The 19,854-nt window shown below is 36.4% G+C and overlaps 4 protein-coding genes across 6 annotated transcripts in view; 3 read left to right on the top strand and 1 right to left on the bottom strand.

Annotated features, from left to right (window-relative positions):
- LOC133835046 (male-specific sperm protein Mst84Dd) overlaps positions 1-19,854 on the bottom strand; it is an 80,585-nt gene that overhangs the window by 38,261 nt on the left and 22,470 nt on the right. The window lies entirely within an intron of this gene.
- On the top strand, positions 10,033-12,388 carry LOC133835207 (cytoplasmic dynein 2 light intermediate chain 1). Its single transcript, XM_062265131.1, is given in 3 exon segments — positions 10,033-10,364; positions 11,333-11,473; positions 11,475-12,388. Coding segments are annotated over 3 exon segments (1,113 nt in total). The 5' UTR covers positions 10,033-10,160; the 3' UTR covers positions 12,243-12,388.
- On the top strand, positions 12,506-13,063 carry LOC133835217 (small ribosomal subunit protein eS28). The gene is made up of 2 exons (XM_062265143.1): positions 12,506-12,869; positions 12,936-13,063. Exons 1-2 carry the CDS (start codon positions 12,740-12,742, stop codon positions 12,998-13,000), a joined length of 195 nt encoding a protein of 64 aa, XP_062121127.1. The 5' UTR covers positions 12,506-12,739; the 3' UTR covers positions 13,001-13,063.
- The window catches only part of LOC133835188 (protein numb), a 28,051-nt gene continuing 21,227 nt past the window's right edge, over positions 13,031-19,854 (top strand). The window contains exon 1 of one of the 2 annotated variants that reach the window (XM_062265121.1): positions 13,031-13,116. The gene's annotated coding sequence lies outside the window, so the exon portion shown is untranslated. Of the gene's footprint in view, positions 13,117-13,409; positions 13,856-19,854 lie in introns of those variants that run through there. The other variant, XM_062265113.1, reaches the window with a different exon arrangement.

The following is a 19,854-nucleotide window of genomic DNA, read 5'->3' as shown; positions in this document are numbered from 1 at the left end:
AAGCTTGTAAGTCGAAGAAGTGGCAGCAGGTTGAAGCAATAGAAGAGACGGAGAGAGAGAGAGAGACGACGAGGAAGAAAGAAGAGAGAGAGAGAGTGGTGGTAACTCTCAACACAAACTCAACAAAATGACACGACTTGACTTGGCTGCCAAGCGTGAACGCATACAAGTTGGAGTTGGTCGAGTCGCAACTTGGCCAAGAAAAACTAAAAAAAAGAAAATAAAAATGATCAGTTGAAGGGAAAAGCGAAGAGGAGCGGGATTAAATATAGTTGAAGTTCTTCTTCTTCTGCTTTTGCTAGTAGTTTTGCCTATTTACTTGGCCGAAACTAAGTGAAGCAAGTCGGAACTTTGAACGCAGCCTCCAATCAAATTGCTGCAAACAAGGCATAATTTATGTGGCACATTGAAGCGCCCCAAAAGGACGCTTTAAGCTGCAACAGATTGAATTGAGAATCAAAAGACCATGGCGTCCACTCCAACATAGAACGCAAAAAAAACCAAACCAAAGCCGAGCAGAGCACACATAAAAACAATGCATCAACCATTTCAGGGACTCCTCAACTTGCCCGACAACTTGGCGACATGCCGTACTCCGAAAGAGAAGAGTGAGAATGGAAGCTGGGGACTCGCTTTTGCCAGCATGACTGGTAATTGCAGATTTATGACCCGAAACATGTGGACAACTTTAGTCCACAATCAAAAAAAAAAAAAACAAAAAGAACAACGGAATCCTCGCACAAAAGGGGCAAAAACAAACCGAATTTGACTATTTTTTGCTGTAGTGCTTGCGAAAGTTTTTGGCGGGAACATTTTTGAGCGTTTCTGCATAATAAATTTTGAAAAGTGGATTAAAATGGCACACAAATATTTCAATTCTTCTGGCTGTTATTTTCTCAAACACACCCAGTGAGTGAGTGAGAGAGAGAGAGAGAGAGAGAGAGAGAGAGAGAGAGAGAGAGAGAGAGGGCGAGTGACATTCAGACAAACATAGCGACACTTTTGCTTTTTGGCCGTGAGAGAATACAATTTTTATAACATATTTTTAGGCGTGCTGCAGCCAACGGAATGTGGCCGAATATGCAAAAGAATGGCAAATACGACTAAAAGCGAAATATGTGCACAACAAACGTGGCCTTTAGACCGATTCTCATCTCCCAATCCCTGTCCCCTCCTTCCCTTCTCTTCTGTGTTTTCCCGTTGGCGAATCTGCTCTGATTTCGATGCTTTTTTAACTGTCTAACATTTTGACATTTGTCGCTGTCAGACATAACAATCGAAAAATTGTAAAAATGGTAATAACAACACACGCTCACACACATGTGTATACATCACTGTATGTGTGTGTGTGTGTGCGCATACAAATGACAAATAAAATTAGACCCAAATTGCCATTGAAGGCTGCCTTGCAAATTGTGATAAATTCACATGAATCGACTAACAAGCCAAGCTAAATTAATAGCTTCCTCTTCCTCCTAAATACATATGTTTATTAAAAATATATGTTTTTGTTTGCACAAAAGTTATGCAATTTATCAATTTTATTTTTTTGAAACATGACAAATCGATTATCAGTCAAATACTTAAATTTGATTGATGTTATTTCAAATTTTGAATGACACAATGACTCAAAGTTTAACTAAATTTTTGCACAAAATGTTCACAAATTGTACAACTTAAAAAATATATGTAATTGAATCTACTTATTGCTACCCATAATATATTATAACTCTATCAGGTAGAAAACTCCGACCCAAAGTTTATAGCATCAATAGCCAAGACGATCTAGCAATGTCCGTCTGTCCGTCTGTGTGTCTGTCCGTCTGTCCGTCTATATATCTAATATAAGAGATTTAATTCGACAGCACAAATATTGAAAGTTGCCACGCCCACTTCCGCCCGCACAAATTCTAATAACAAGCGTAACTTTAGAGCTAGATCTTGGTGTGTACCATAATATTTATAGTAATTGTGATGAAAATTTATGTGTATTTACTAATGACCGACAATCTGGTAATTATGCAGTCTATGGTATATTTTAAATTTTCATAACAAAAAAAGCATTTTAGTAGGTAATATTTTGCTTTTATTCAAAAGGAGTAATACAGTTCTATTTTTTTTAATAAATCAATTTGATAATTAGAAATATAAAGTGACTACGAGATAACTAAACTTTATAAAACAACCCATTCTATTTCAAATATACAATAATAGTTATAACAATTGCACTTAGGATAGAGGAGTTTTATGATGAAGAAATTTATGTAATATGCAGAAAGTTTCTTGATCAACAATCTGTCTGTCTGTCCGTCTAGATTTTAGAAACTATAAGCTAACAAAGCTACAGCTTTGGATCCAGTTTATTTAAGATTAATAGGGAGATGCTTCCTTTGAAAGTTGAAAGAAAAGTGTTAGGTGTGTAATTTTAAATATAGTCTTAACGATTTCTGCGTTTTTTTTTTTGGTGTGATCGGTTAAAAAACTTAAAAGTAATTTAAAAAACAGTTGCTTTCATGGTGTCTAGTATATTTTTAACTGTATGGTATATTTTAAGTGTAATGATATCTCGTTATATATATTTAATGGTCTATATTTCTGTATTCATTCCATTATTTTGTTGTTCTCAAAAATTGGTAGTGTGTATCTTACCGTCAAGTATACTCGACTGTAGCTTTCTCACTAGTTTTACTTTGAAGCCAGTCATTTGAATGCAGTTACTTCTAGACTCGGAGTATTCTAGTACATTTTCAGCATAACTTGTGTGCTGAATTTAATTATCCACTTTCTAACGTAAAAACGTAACCATATCCATTTGTTAGAGGGCGAGCTTAGTTTTATTTATTTCTGCCTTCATTATCTTTTTTAGAAATGCTGCAACAATTAATCATAATTGGATTGTAGATTATTTTTTCGCCCGACTGTAGTTGTCTAGTTGTCGTTAAGTGAAGAATGGTTCTGAATAAATAAATAATACTACTACTATATATAAGTCCTGCAATATCCTTATTTTGATAGCCAGTAACTCATTGCTGACCCAACGAAGCTCGGCTGAGCTCTATGCGAAACTGTCTGCAGTTTGCAAAAGGCTTATGAATTTGTAGGCCCCTTAATGCCAACTAGAAGCTTTTGTGCTTATAAATTTTATGAGGTGCACAGTAGAACAGAGCAGAGTAGAGTGAAGGTGGGAAGAAGGAGAAGGAGAGGTGGAGGGGTCATTGGGGTCATATGACTGCAAGGGTCATGAAATGGTGGCTAAGTGAAGCTCAAACGGGTTGAACTGCAATTGCAAATGCAATTACGTGCCGTCCAGTTACCAGGTTGCATTACGGCCAACAACATGTTGATCGTGCTGCATCCCTCTCCTGCCGGTACGTGTGGCATAAATTCAGCTGGAACGTTGCACGTTTGCTGAATGCGTAGCAGCGGTCGCATTGTTTTTTATCTATGACTCCGCCGGGCATGCTGCAGAGTAAGCGGTGCAAAGTTTTTAATTAAGAATTGCAGCTGAAGGCAGCGTTAATAACTTTTGGCCCTCTGGCAATTGGCAGCGGTGTAGCTGAGGCTGATGCTGAGGCGCAACAAATTCGATCTATTCATGTTGCAAAGACAAACACCAGGAATGCAAATACAAATCAAAATCAATCTGCATGTTCGAAAAGGACCGAAAAAAAAATATATGCACATAACTTGTCCTTGCCTCCGTTTTGGGGACAAACTGTTCTTGTCGTTTGCCTTGGCCGGCTAAAAAAAAGTTTGTGCAGTGCCAAATCCCTTGCAACTTGTATACCCAGTGTCTGAAGGAGTCGCTTAAAAGTGGGGCATGATGTGTGTCCAATTCAAATGGATATCAATACAAAGATTTGATTTCAACTAGCAATCTGGTATATTTTACACTAAATAGTGTATTTTTAATGTAGTACTACATCAATATTCCAAATATACCCTTTGGTATATTTTTAATATTTTTGTATATTTAAAAAAGAGGAGAATAATGTGTTTTAAATTGATATAGATATCACTACACATAAATTCAATTTCAACTATTAATCAGCTATTAATTTTGCATAAATAGATGTAGTACTATAATTATATACCAAATATGGACTTTTGAATATTTTTAGTATTTTTGGAATATAAGTTCGGTATATTTAAAAAAAGTGATGAATAATGTGTTTCCTATTCAAAAAGATATTAATATACAACGATTCGATTTCAATTGACAATCTGTACATTTTGCGCTCAAAGGTCGATTTTTAATGCAGTGCGACATACAAATTTTTTATATTTTAAACAAGAGGAGAATAATGTGTTTCAAATTCATACACAAAGTTTCAAAGAAAGTCAAAGCTTTGTCTCATCAATTTATTTTTGTGTATATTATTAAATCGAATACAGGGTATTCACAGTTGAGCACGCCCGAAACTCAGTTGCTTTTTGCTGGCTGCCTGCAACCGAAGGGAAATTGAAAAACTAATTTTCGACAACAAAATCAAAGAAGGCGCTGCTCAAAAAATGGTTTGCATAAAATTTCCATAATACAATTTCGATAATTTTGCAAGTCACAAACAAAAAAAAATAAAGAAGCAGGCAAAAACTGCGATACAGAAAGTGCAGTTTCGTCGTGCAGCTGACACAGAAAACTTGCCGTATAAATCCAGTCGGAGCGTTTGTCTCCTTCTCTCCGACTATCACTCTATCTGTCTCTGTCTCTGTTTCCCATCTCTGTGTCTATCTCTGTCTGTGTCCTAGCCCCATGACGGCCCATCAGATTCGGTTAACGTACACTCGACGACAAGTTGACACTTTCTTAGCAGCAGCATCACACAGAACAACGTGTCTCTGTGTGGTTCCAAACCGTGCAAACGAGCGTAGCTGACTGTAAGCTACCCTGTAGTCAAGGAATGTTATCCTAAGTGTTGCCGATGAAATAAATACAATTTTGTTTCGATTGTCATCAATTTTATCAACACTTTTTGAAGACACATCTTCTTGGTCACTCGAGTTGAGAATTGAGCTACCCATTTCATAGGCCCTTCAGCTTGTTGCCAGAATTCGGTTGAACGAGGTTGGCATTTATGTCAGGACTCGCGACACGGCTGAAGTCATCAATCATTCGATAGTATTTTATGCGCAATGCCTCGGACGTGTCAAGTTCGTTGTGTTGCGTGGCATTTCGGAGATGTTGCATGCCCCAAGGTCGGCATCAGTTCAATGTTATTACCAATTAAGTGCAGATTAATGCACTGATTGATGACACGACACACAAAGGAAATGTTTCTTATAGAGATGGAGAATTCACTATTGAAAGCAATAAGTTTACTGAAAAACTTTCATCTATAATGCAGGCATCTTTATTAAGCTTCAGGCCTCCGCCTCGCTTGTCAATCACAAGTATTACGATGCAGAAAGAGAGAGCATGAAAGAGACGGAGGGAAAAAATTCCAAGATCAACAATGGCCTCGAGTGTTTATCCAAGAAATGGGAACTGCAACCACAGACGACAAACTTTAACTTATCCATGCACGTTCAGATTGCACTGTCAGCAATTTTTGCTTTTCCTTAAACTTTTTCCACATGCCAACTTTGCACTGCGCTTTGTTTTCCCTACCCAACAACAAATGACAAATGATGTCAGTGTTGGGGTTTGACACCAGAATACTATACTTTTATAAATATATAGATCTCTTTTCACACATATGTTCATATATAATAAGCTCGGAGGATATGTTTAAAGTTTCATTGATTATCCATAATTGAAAGGCGTTAAGCAATTGACAAAAGTCAAAATTCACATAATTAATCCGACTAACTTATCAGCAATGCAATTCAAATTGATTTGTTTTCCATTGCAATTTGATTAATGCTGCATTGTTGTGTTAACAATTTGATAAGTTGATTATTTTGCTGGAGACTAATTAAATGGAAATCCCATTGCTCTAGAGACATCTTCATTTGCACAGAGTTGAAAATTAGTTACTAACTTTCGAGTCAAAGATACATGTTAATCTTTAATTTGCAGCAGCTGAGACTTATCAAAGGAATATCCTTTGTGCTAAGCCCAATGCCAAATTACATTCAGCAGCAAATCGAGTCTGACTTGACGAAGCATGTTTAATGCAATTTCCTCTGAAACATCTAACAATTTGTTCACAGTTATAAGTATATGTGATTGCTTTTGTTTATTCATAGTAATTTGTTTGAATTTTGCACAATTTGAATACACTTCACAAATAGCCAAGCTACTTATAATTAAATTAATTTAACACTCGATTATCTTTTAATTGACAATCACAAATATCCAGCAAATACAATCGATTAATTTTAAATTTTATATATCGTTTTATACCCACTACTCATAGGGTAGAAGGGTATTATAAGGTCGCATTCCGACCCCGTAAAATATATAGATATATTCTTAATTAGCGTCCGTCTGTCTGAAAGTTGACTATCCGTTTATCCGTCTGTCTGTCTGTCTGTCCATATGAGCAGCTAGATCTCGGAAACTATAATTATCGCAAATCAAATAAAATTGAATAACAAGAGTAATTCTAAAGCTAGGTCTTTGATACATAACATACTATAATAATTACAGTATTTATGATTCCTAAAAATTTTCTTGAAAACAGAAATAAAGTGTAAAAATTATTAAAGAAATACTTTTGTACGGCAAAAAACGCTTAGTTTCTTTGGCTTACAATTTGGTATATTTTGTACTCGATGGTATATTTTAAGTGTAGTCCCTATATAAATAATATAAATAATATATATATATATATATATATATATATATATATATATATATATATATATATATATTAAGTTTATTTGAGTATTATTGTGGAATATTTATTTGATATATGTATTTTAAATTAATACCAAACTGTTTGCTTTTACTCAAAATGGGTAGCTGGTATCTCACTGTCGATCACACTCGACTGTAGCATTCTTACTTGTTAGAATTCAAATTAAAGTCAAATTTATTAAACTCGCAAACAAAAGTATTTCATTGAATGAACAATTCTTGTCCTTAAATGAACAAAGCTATTCTTAAAGCTTTATCCTTGAATAAGTACATCAAGAGACGTTGTCGATTATCCTCAGCACAAAGTGCTCTGAAATTGAATTCGCTATGAAGCTCAAGTCAACTATAGTTGAGTTATCATAGAAATGAGTTATTTGTTGTACAGATTATCATAAATAAAAGCGAGCTTTCAAAGGTCAGTGAAACGAAGATTGAAGCCATAAAATACAACTGAAATAAAATGTTATGCTAAGAAAAATTTTAGTACATACTTTAATATACATATATATGTTAAATATGTTCGTTTTAGCAAAATTCTGTGATTTCAATAACTTGTTTACTAGTGAACAATTATTTATTTTAATAAAATTGGCCGTAACTGAAGTTCTAGTCGATTAGGATTATTTACAAATAGTTTTACTAATTTATGAATAATAATAATATGTCAGTCATAAGTTCCAGTTTTTCATTTAATTCAAATATAATATTTTATCGACTTTTTATAGTTAACATAAAGTCGTTTGTTTTCCATGGAAAGTAACTGTACTCATATAAATATTATATATGAGACTCCCAAAATGCACTAACAATAAATTAGGGTATCAATAATGCATGAACAGTTTAAAATTACACTTTTGTAAATAAAACTGTTACACAGAAAGGAAAAAATTTAGATTAGAAAGTGGATAGCAAATCTTGAAAATCTTTTCAAATAAAATCTTCTAATCAAGATTTCTTTGTTGAAAAAATCTAAAAACAAGGTTTTTTTTTTTAAATTTGAGTTTTGTCCTTCTGAAACTTAGAATGAAAATCTGAACTTTTGCAATTTATGATTTAGTTGCTCTTAAGTTCTGGGTTAAATAAATTCATAATTATAATTAATATTGAAACAAAAAAAAACATATTTAACATATATAACATATATATAACATAAATGTTACAACTGTTATAAATAAAAAGTGTGTGTATAAACGCGACTAAATATAAACAACAACACAAAGCTCACCTTTTTTATACTCGTATTAAATTTTACATCGTTTAGCCTTGATTTAATATTTGTTTTTGTCTTGTTTCAATTTTGATATTTTTCCATTCTTTGAATATGAATAAATTTTGAATTACAATTTTGACTAAAGATTTTATTCTTGATCTTTTGTCTGCGTACAAATTTGATATAAAATCTCTTATTTTCTTAATGATTAACTTTTGTTGTAGCACTCAATTGTGCTTTCAATATTTTTGATTTGAATTTTTATCTTGGATAGCTCATTCAATATTATTCTAACCTTAATTCGGTATGCTATACAAATAATCTATTTTAACATATATCAATACTACCGAATTCGTGGTATTCACTCTGCTGGTTGAATATCTGTCATAGTAAGAGAAGTAAAAAAAAAAAAAGAGCATGAAACTTACTTCGATCAGATGGCGGGCATAAAACGCAGACGGAGCAGGAGGAGAAGCATGTTTTGGCCTTAAGGAGTCAAAGAGGTCCGCCAAAAAGGACAGCAGCCACGAATTTCATTATCAAGCAAGGCCCTAGGCTGTTGTAATAGAGCGCACACCTTAAAGTTTGAGTTCTATGGCGGAGCTGGCTAATGAGTCTGCTGGTAAAGCAAAAAGACAGAGAAGGGGAGAGAGAAGGGGAGAGTGCGGCGGTTGTCGCTCTGATGGCCACATCGAAATGTCAATTGGCGCATGCCTTTTGGCCAAGTAATTATGTTTGATGACTTGGTGGTCGCTCAGCTGGTCTGCAGTAAAAGCGAATAAGCCAGAAGGACAATTGCAGATATAGAGGATGGCGTAAAAGGAGACGCAACTCAGACGATGTAATCCAGATAAAATGTGGTTAAATCGTCAGATGAGACAGTTGATGGATGAAGTGCACTACAAATAGATGAATGAATAGTGAAACAGTGAAACCTATATTAAATACAGCTAAATGAAACGGTGACAGAAAATCAATTTTATTATTATTTATTATTGCACATTCATTCTTCTTTTGAAGTAAAAAATCGTTTGTACTGCTTGCCAATGCAAATTCTAAACGTCAAAAGCGCCATCTATGATAAAGTAGCAGAAGGAAACGAGTCAGCCGTTTGTCATGCGATGTTCTCTCTTTTATAGCAATGTGTCGTCCATAAAAATTTAAGCAAGCAGTATACAGCAGTTCAAATATTCGACGTTTTTCATGTGTTGTTGATTTAGTTGCTGCGCCAAATATGGCATGCGATTTCGAAATGTTATGCTATGCGATGTTTATGAAAATATAGCAATTGGTCGAACATCACACTGAACTTGGTAGAATCTATGAAATGGTGGTAATGAACTATAAGCAGTTCAAACCGCAAGCAGTGAACTTGGATTCAATTCAATATTAAATTCATTAACCTAAAAATGCAGAATTTATGATTTGATATAAAATGGCCGCATGTAGTTACAGATTCTATCTAAAAAGTAAAATGAAAAGTGTGGCACTCTTGTTGGTTTTGGCATTATTTTACATCTGCCACGATTATGATTATTGAAAATATTTGGTGCACCATTGCATATTTCTCCGACACTGGCATTTGCAGAGGATAATCAATTTTAAGGTCTACCCGTCAATGCGTTAGTTTCCTATAGGAAGGTTATACTGAAAGTTTCTTGTGTCTGTAGAAATGTGCCAAAGATCAAGTTTAACTTAATATACACACCAAAGGTTCAAATGATTATACTATTTTTTTTTTGGAGTTTCTGCATCAGAGTGTAGAATTCGAGTGCTACAATATAAATAAAGTTAAAGGAAATCCAATGAAAGAAATATCAAGATTGATAATAGAATAACAGAACACCAATTACAAAATCTTTGGAAAAAAGATAATATAGAAAAAAAACATTAGAAAAATTGATGTAATTGATGTAATTTTCACGTTTTTTAATCAATTTTAAGGTCAGCAACAACTTTTAAAAACAACTTTTAATGAGAATAATTTTATAGAATAACAATAAATTTATTTTAAATTAAAAATTTTAACGTAATTCGTATCGAAGAGCGATCAAAACATTTTTGGCGCTGCCAGACAGTTCAAAGTTTCGCGTTGCCAGGGAAACTTTGGCGAGGCAAACAAATTGTTTTTTTCCATGTTGAAATGTCATGCGTTTGCCGCAGTTTTTATACAATTGGCAAAAGAAACTGCACAAAATGTTTGAGAAAAGCAGCGAAAACAGTTTAACATCCTCGGGCAGCATTCAGGAAATTGCGGGACGTCTGGCGGAGGAGCAGCAGCGTCTGCGTCAATTGGAGGCCACCAGCTCCCCCAAAGAGCGCACTTTGTTCGTGCTGGGCAGCAAGTGTGTGGTAAGTTGTTGTTGTTGGCTCTCAGCTCGTAAAAAACAATGCGAATGAAAATCAGAATTAGATTGAACAAAATCCGATTCTCATAAATGACGCATTAGAATCGGATTTTGTTCAATCTAATTCTGAAAGTGTTTATATATTACTTGGTACTTGGTCATATAACTATACATTTATACATATATATTACACTTGGCCATCGTTTAGCACGGACTCTTTTAGCACAAACTCGGTCTTACACGGTTACAAATTTGCTCCCATCCCCCTATTAACACGCTAAAAACCTTACACGATTTTTTGGTAAGGAACCTCCAAACGAGGAAACATGTTAAAACAAACTGTCTTATATTATGAATGCCACCAAATGCATTTCAAATTTAATATGAATAGAAACATGATCTTCTTACTTTTTAACATTTTTAAGTTTCTATAAAGTTTAACCTGTTAATTAATTATATGAAGAAACTTTTTTAATTTAATACCAACTTTTAATTTTGAGAATATGAATGTTATGCATTTATTAAAGGCATATGCATAATAACTTTTGGTTAATTTTGAACAAATGTATGAAACTTTAGTAAAAAACAGACCAAATTTAAACAAAAACAATTTTTTTTTGCTTCCAATTTTGAATTTTGCGAACGTAACCCCTTATTTTGTACTGAATCCACGTTTCGCTTAACACGGGCCAAGTGTATATATGTATTATATTTCACTGGTTCGTCCTATACTTGAGAATGTCTGGTGCTTACAGTAGTAGACTTATAAAGTTTAAATCAGAGTACCTTATATTTTAGTCACTGACCGTAGAACTGGGCAGGACATGCATGATGAGGAAATCGATTCTTTGAATATCTTAAGTCATATATGACTATTCCGATTACTTTCAAAATAAAGTTAAATTGCAATTCCTTCTCAATTTTAACTCGATTATTAAACGAATGCTACCTATTTCTATCCCCTATGCTCAGGGCAAGACGATGGCCATCAACAAGTTCTTTGACCGAGACGAACAAACAATGCGTCCCACATTGGCGTTGGAGTACAGTTATGGACGCCGCATCGGCAGCGGTAGATCGGCTCAGGTGCTGAACGTATGGGAGCTGGGATCCCCTGGACAATGCAGAGCAGTTGCTTGAGGTGCCGATGCGAACACATGGACTGCAGCAACTTTCCGCCTTCATCATGGTGGACTTGTCGCAGCCCCAACGCGTGTGGACGGATCTGGAATGCGCCTATCGCGGATTGCGAGACACGGCGCAACGCATGATGCAGTCAGCGACCCCGGAACAGCGCGAATATCTGGAACGTCGTGCCTTGGAACGGATGAAACACGTCAAACAGGATGTGAGCACTCTGGAACTACTGCCGTTTCCACTGGTGATTGTGGGTGGCAAGTACGACATCTTTATGGACTTTGAGCCAGCACTGAAGAAGCACATATGTCGTTGTCTGCGCTCCATGGCGCATCTGGTGGGCGGAGCTGTATTATTTTACTCGCATAAGCTACCCAAGCTGGCCAAGGTGCTAAGAGATACCATCAGCCATCTGGGCTTCGGCAGTCCAACGAACCCTTTTCGAGCCCATATCACCGACTACAACGAGGCGTTGTCCATCTGGTTTGGCACAGACAGCTGGTCACAGATTGGCATTGGCGAGTCCAGTTTGCTGAGTGTGGAACGCATTGGGGCAACATTGAGTGTGGAAGTGCCGCAGCTACAGCTGGAGAAGCAGAAACAGCAATTGCCTCAGAATCCGGCCAAGGATGTGGGCTTCAGTGAGTCCCTTATTGATGAGATGCGCGCACAGAAGGATGACGAGCTGGCCGGGATTATGCGTGATGTCTTGCTGCGGGGTAAATTCGAAACTGTGCAGGGATAAAACTTTGACAACTTATACGAAAGATAGTATTATAATTTACCTTTGAAAAAGAACAAATTTTAAACTTAAGTCAGCGCACAATATAAAGAACTAGTCATTTGGTTTTGCAATCTATTTGCAAAACTCCTGGAATAAAAGATGAGTGAAATATTCAGAATATAGTACTAGTAGTATTTGTTTACTTCTAAATTTGAAGAAAACTGGAAAGAGTTTAAAAGTACATGAATCAAAGCAGAAAGTAAGAAAATAGTTGATTTAAATATTGTGAAATGTTTACAAAATAGATTCGAAACTGTGCAGGGAATTATTTATTTATTACTTAAATGAAGTAAACATAAAAATAAGTCACAGCCCGAAATAAATAATATTTGTTTGGGGAATAAATTCAAAATTTATTAAGTAAATATTTCCAAAAACAAAGTAAACTTTAATGAATGTTAGTCAGATCTGAAAATAAATAAAGAAATATTCATTCGGATTTGTGAAATATTGTGAAAATGGATCCTCCTTCAGTACCGGCTCGAGTTGTTAAAGTTTTGGGTAAAATCGGCGCACGCGGAATTCTCACCGAGGTTCGCTTGGAGTTGCTCAAGTTTCCACGCACGCAAATTTTACGTGCTGTCAAGGGTTGGTTTATATAAAAATCCAAAAATTCTAATTTCATTCGATTTACAATATAAATGCTTGTCAAAGGTCCAGTACGTTTGGGTGATATTATCAGAATTACCGATGGAGCAGAGAATGTTTGGCGTCGTTAATATTTAAATTCAAAAATCATATATTTGGCACGTGTTGACAAAATTCAAATGCATTAATAAATTGGCGCTTGCTGTTTTGTGAGATTGGCAATCTCGCGAAGTTCAAATTTATATAGGTAAGTGGCATTCACAGTATAAAGCATTTTACCGTTACACACGCACAGATAGTAATGAAGAAGAGCTGCTACTGGGTAAAGCTTTCTGAAGCAGCGCTCAGCTGAGCGCGCGTTTGTTGCTCTCTGCTTGCCGTAAAGCACAGCAAAGCCAGCAAAAGACGTTGGCGTCGTCGTCGTCGTTTCATTTCGGCTTCGGTTTTTAGCTCTGTTTGCTGTTGCTCCGTTCAGTTGTTGGTGCGCGCTCGCGTATCGCAGTTGTTGCCGTTGTCGTTTGGCGACCGACGTCGATTTTGTGTGTGTGTGTATGTTTTCCCGTGCTGCTTGTGGTGCTGTGTTTAGTGTACATTTTGGCAATAAAACTCCGCCAAAGTAATATTTAAACAACAATTTATTTATTTTAATGAGCGGCAAGGCAACCGCTAAACGCAATTAATAAAACGGCTGCTTTCTCATCGTGTGTGTTGCCTACTTCTTTTTTGCACTCAACTTCGTTTCGGCTCGTGAAGTTTTTCGTTTGGCGTTGTGTAATCGCCCCAAGTGAATTGAAGTTGGAGTTGTTGCTACATCTGTGTATTTGCACACACGCACACTTGCAACAATCACTAAAATTTATTTAAAGCTTTTATTTTTTGAGTCAGAACTTCAACTCCAAAATTTGTTAAAACAAAAACAAAATCTACAAGGAGTGAAGTCAAGCTTAAAAGCAGCCGCAAACAAGCTAAAAACCTAGCCAAAACAGGTGAGTTGTCGCTCAGGCCGCTAATTATTTTTAGTCATACATTCACTTACATATATATGTTATGTATGGTATGTGTGTAGGGTTCACACGCAAAACGCTCTGCTCCAATTTGGTCTGCTCCCCTTTCTGACACATTTTGGTAGCTCACGACAACAGCAACAATGGGGCAGCCAAAAAACGCCGTAATATTGATTTTTATTTGCAGCGAGCTGCGTTGGCGCTCTTATTTGTGCTGATTTCGTATGAATATGTATGTATATCTATGGATATGTATGTATGCATCTGCATGTTTCATCAACGACGACAACAACAAAAACTAGAACTTCAATGTTACTCCCGTTCTTTTGCTTGCCTTACCTTTTGACAGGCGTTTTTCTGCATTTGCTTTCTGTCACATTGCCAAGGCAACGGCCCCACAAAGTGTGTATGTGTATGTGCGCTCTTGTATGTGTGTACCATATGGTCGAGATTGTCGCTCGTTTACTTTGTCGTTTGCATCCCCTGCATATTCGCTGCGTTTCGCTGGGATTTCCTTGTTGTTGTTGCTGACCTTCGACACTCTGTCTATGCTTGGGGATATTATAATAACTCGCAGAGTTAATGTTGAGTATATTTGGTTTTGTCGATACATATTTAAATTATATAGATATTATCGTGCATATTGAAATAATATAGATATTATCGTATTTTCATTGAGAGCTGATTTTAAAGTAGTGCTTTTTGTTAATTAAATATATAAAAGTTTAACTAAATCCTGCCAGACATATTTATAATGATATAATCCTTATGTATTTGTAATTAAAATATGAATTTCATTTATTCCTAATTATATTATTATTTATTAAAAATGCTTCTGAGCTATAATTTTTTTAGAATTTTTTTTTTTAGATTTAAACAGACTAGATTATGTGCTGTCATTTTTTTTAAGAATGTTATTAAACTATGATGTTTCTGGGGTGTGAAGTATTGTTTTGTTTTAGATTTCAGATTGAGAAATTTTCCAGATGTTGTGATTCTTTCTATTTGCAATGTGTGCTAAACTAATTGTAACAAAATAAAATAGGATATTATATGTTGTATTATTTGCCGGTAATAGGTAATATCGATATCAGCTGCCTATTGCACGATACGGAATTTGCGGTTGCTAACGCAATGCTCTGATTACATGAGTAAGGAATTAAACAACTTGACAGTTGTTGTTTATTGGGTCTTAAAACCTGCTCAAATACAATGACCTTAGTGTCGATAAATGATAAATAATGCATGGATATCGATTTGCACACACATGTTAATTTGACGTATCGACAATAAATTGTATATGTATGTATATTTCCAAAACAAAAAAAAAAGCAATGAAAAATCTGCTAATTAATGCGCTTGAAAACTTAAGAGCAATTAATGAAATGACAGATAGAGATCGTTGCTGAATTTGGTTCATGCTAAAGCCGTATAGCCCAATTAAGCTGAAAACGTTCATTTCATAAATTGAGGAGACACTTGAACAAATCAAAATGAAACAACGAAAGAATTTCTTCACGGAAAATTAAATTCTTGCAGAAGACAACGTAAAAATGATTAATCGAGCGGTTTGACCAAGCATCATCTATATATCAACACAATTGTTCTACATTATTTGTACTCTTCACTGAAGTTACCATCTTCCAACAGTTTCAAGGCAAGTGCTACATTCTGTCTTCAACTACTTTATAGATAGTGAAAAGAGGGGATTGGGGTCGTAGTCAGGGGCTGTCGGTCTGTCTGTCTGGTTGGGTGGCTCGGCTCTGGGATCAGCTTAAACGTTTTGCATGCCAACTACAATAAATTAAATGTCAAATAGAATTAAAAAATTGCAAATTGTTGCGGGCGTCTGTAGCTGTGACTAATTATGAGATTGAGAGGGTGGGCGTGTTTTGTGTATGGCATCATCTGTAGGGTGGATAAAGTGTCGACCCAACGATTTGCATGGAAGTTGCATAGAAAAAGTAACCATATTTCCCTATTGTTTTTATATTCTTTTTCTTTATAACTTTGTACCGGCAGGAAATGTATGTAACAGGTAAAAAGAGGCGTCTCCGACCCTATAAAGTATATATATTCTTGATCAGCATCAATAGCCGAGACGATCTAACCATGTCCGTCTGTCCGTATGAACACCTTGAACTCAGAGACTATAAGAGATAGAGATTTAATTTTTTTTCGACAGCATTTGCTTGCACGCATATCAATTTTGTTTCAAATTTTGCCACGCCCACTTCCGGCCCCGCAAATCAAAAAATTGAATAACTAGCGTAATTTTAAAGCTAGAGCTGCGAATTTTGGTGTACACAATAATAACTATAGTATTTATGATTCCTGAAAATTTTATTTATTTATTGCGATCAGATAAAAATTGTGGAAGTTATTAAAGAAATACTGTTGTATGGGCAGAAACGCCTACTTACTAGGGGTCTTAGTTTTTTGGCCGACAATCTCGTATATTGTGCCGTCTATGGTATATTTTGAGTGTACTATATCGATATAACAAATATACCGTTTGGTATACCGTTTGGTATATTTGTAATATTTTTGTAGTATTTTCGGTATATTTTGAACATAATACCGAAATATTTTGCTTTTATTCGAAATGGGTACCGGGTATCTCACATTCAAGCACACTCCACTGTAGCTTTCTTACTTGTTTTTAATATTTTATGTGTTACCAGCGACAAATGAATCAAATTGGCTTCGCCAATGCCATTTATAACTATTTCCCGGCAAAAGTCAAATGTTTCGATAACACATAAGCTCATAATAATCTATGTGGTGTATTGAAAGGCTCAAGCACTTTGTAGGTTCTTTGATTTCTTATCAAAAATACATAAATCATATTCTGGTTCCAAGCTTTTACTCAAATAAGAAGTCAATGTAAACTCTACTTATTATGCGAACTTTTTTTTGTCTTCCTGTATATTGAAAGCCTATTGAAAGAATCCTAAATTCCATATTTCCCATATCCATTTGTAAACGCATAGTTACATTCTCCAATCGTACCCACGGCCAAGATAAATAGTCGACCCCAGAAGCCTGTTTTACTTAGCAGTGGTTACAACATGATAGCAAAGTTAACGTTGTTAGTTAGTTGTCTTAATTAGGTGCACTTCAAGCATGACCAAATTAACCCCGGCTATTGCTTTCTACCTTTGGGCTGATATTGCACTAAAAATCACAGTCCACCGATGCTAGTCCAGTCTTTTTTTCCCGCAGTCGAGTAGCACGTTGAACTTCTAGTAAGTAAAAAGGCGGCTCGGTTCGGACGTTCACTGAAGCATCAAACGACGACAGAAGTGACTTCGTTGACTTAAAGTTGTATTGCATTCTGGGCCTTTGCATTGCGTGTGTATATCTTTGAGATACATTCACTTACTGCCGCTGTGCTCTATGGTCATAAATGAGCAGCCAAGCACGACAGTACTAACAACGACGGCATCCGCAAACCTCCCTTCCTCGGTTCGTTCTGAGCACTCCCAGATCCCCACACACACACACACACACACACACACAGAGATATGTCGAATATCGTGGGGATTCTGTCGATGCGGATGCGGCGTTGACACGCTTAAAGTGTGCATAACTTTTATTGGCGCATGAAGAGTTACCTTTAATTTGACTGTACTCGTTCATTGGGGTGCTGCATGCCCGATCATTAGCAATTAACAGTGGTAATTATATTTGCCAGTCAATTGCATTATGTCTGAGCGAATGGCAAAGATGCCGCTGAAGGCGTGTCGGTGCTTTTATAGCTGAGATGCTTGAATGGTATGTTGAGCTTGTTGTGGTAATTATATTAGATTTATCCTAATTCAGTTTATAAATAAAAGAGCACTGTTGTAGCTGATTATATTCTTCTTAATTCTTAAGAGAGTGATCTAAAACATTATATACTACTTCAAACAAGTATTACATTGTAAATTGAGTTATATTCTTACTAGAAACTAATTTAATATTTTATTTTTTACTTTATTTGGAATCCACATTTTGACCCATATTTGAGTGCGTTTAAGCTCTTCCTAAATAACTGACCTTTCGCTGTTGAAATTGGTTTAGTTAGGCACAAGACTTTTTGTTTCTTTATCTACCAGAGCAGTGCTTGAAACATTTCTCATATATATATTAAGCACTGTCCGGAGTTGTTATCATTTGCGACCGAAATCCGAATGCAGCGAAGCGTAAAGGTGACGAACATTTCAATGGGACTTTGGCAGAGAACTGTCAGTTCGGTCAATAGGCTTAGTTCAAATGGCAGTTTGTTAACTTTTGCCACAGCTGAGAACCTGAATGCGCTTAGCTTTGAATCGATTTGCTTATCAGGCTTTCAACCCCCCGCAAATCTGGCAGTTATTGCGGTTTTCGACGGAACACGGTGAGAGTTATTTGGTGGTTGCTGGTGTTTTTTGCTGTTTACGTTATGGACAATTAATATGTTAGTTAGCGACCTGGTTGAATCGATGGGGTGGCACAGCGGTTTGCTCGATCTATCCACAAACTTTCGACACGTACTTTCAATGGGAACCAGTCTAACTCACAATTAGGAAACTGCAATGAGAACTTGGGAACTGTCACAAGCAGACGCGACGACGCGTTAGATTGTCTCATTTGTGTAGCTCGACTCGTGCCCGCCACGTTTTTGCATGATTTAAGTCTCCGGCGTGAGCCAACCCCCCGCCCTGTGGCGGGTTCTAACAACCCCAAGACTTGGACAATAACTGCAGAGTAAAGTTGAAGTTGGCGTGTGGCGCATTATCCTTAAACGTCGCTGTGGCAGACGCTTCTCTTTATGTCCGCGGTACAAGTGTAACTGCTAAGAGCAGCTTTTACAGTTCTTGGCTAGGCCGCAAGGAGCTGAAAAAGGAAAAGGACTGAGGGGGGCTGAGGCATTGGCACGTGTGACCAGCGATGTTTCCCGTGGGAATTGCTAAGATTTCATAACGTGGGCGTGCGAAAATGTATTTCACTGGGAAAACATTGTTGCTAGGGGTTGTCGATGTATCGCACAAGTTATGCAATGTCATTTAAAGTAAATTCCTTTTCTTTGGAATGGTTAATAACTTGTAAGCATTTAATTGGGGAATTGTAAGCGCTGCCTTATTTGATCTTAAGATGAATTTAACATGAAGCGATTTATGCGAAAACTTTACTGTCAGTTCAATTATTGACCTAAATTGCCAGTTCAATCAACGGCTTTTCGTTCAGCGTTTTTCCTTTGCCATTTATCAATTTTATGAACGGAAATAAATATGAAAGCTTGCATAACCACACACCACACACCAGCACACCAACACACACGCATATTGCCAGACACACACGCACACACTTCGGGCCAATAAAAATATCAACTTTTAGCAAGAAATTCAATGGACATCCGGCTGTTATTATTATTGTAGTTTCAAGGTGTGTAGAAGAAGCACCTCAAGTGCGATTGAAAATCAACAGCAACAACAGCTATGTGTTCTATGCGTTGGCTAAGGAAATAACTTTTGCTTGAAGCAGCAGCAGACGAAGGTCGAATGAGCGACCAAGTTGGCTTATTGGCTCGAAGAAGCAAACTTCAGAATTTCAGTTAGAAGCCAGCCTGAAGCTGCAACACTGTAGAATAGTGGGTGCTTTGGTTGGGCCAACAAGTTTCGGCACTTTTATGGCCATCATTAATCTGGTGGCATAAACACCAAACACCAAACAGCGAATACCTAAAAAAAGTGGAGCCAATCAATGTGGCCACACCTTGAGGCTTGGTTTGTGGCGCCTCCAGCTTATTGATTAACGTGGGTTTCCCAACCGTTATTGCAAGTGGGATCCATGTATCCATGTGTGTGTGTGTGTGTGTGTATCTGTCTCGCTTGCAAATAAACAGCAATGGCAAAGTGGGAATTTATCGTATAGTGGGATTCGGATTCGCATGCAAGCAGAACAAGTGATAAGCTAATTAACTTTATAAACAATTAAATTAAATGGCATTAATGCAA

The sequence above is a fragment of the Drosophila sulfurigaster genome, chromosome 2L (assembly GCF_023558435.1).
Source record: "Drosophila sulfurigaster albostrigata strain 15112-1811.04 chromosome 2L, ASM2355843v2, whole genome shotgun sequence".
In the NCBI taxonomy this organism is placed as follows: Eukaryota; Metazoa; Arthropoda; class Insecta; order Diptera; family Drosophilidae; genus Drosophila; species Drosophila sulfurigaster.
The sequence above is the reverse complement of the archived record's forward strand: the minus strand, read 5'-3'. Positions and strand labels throughout refer to the sequence as shown.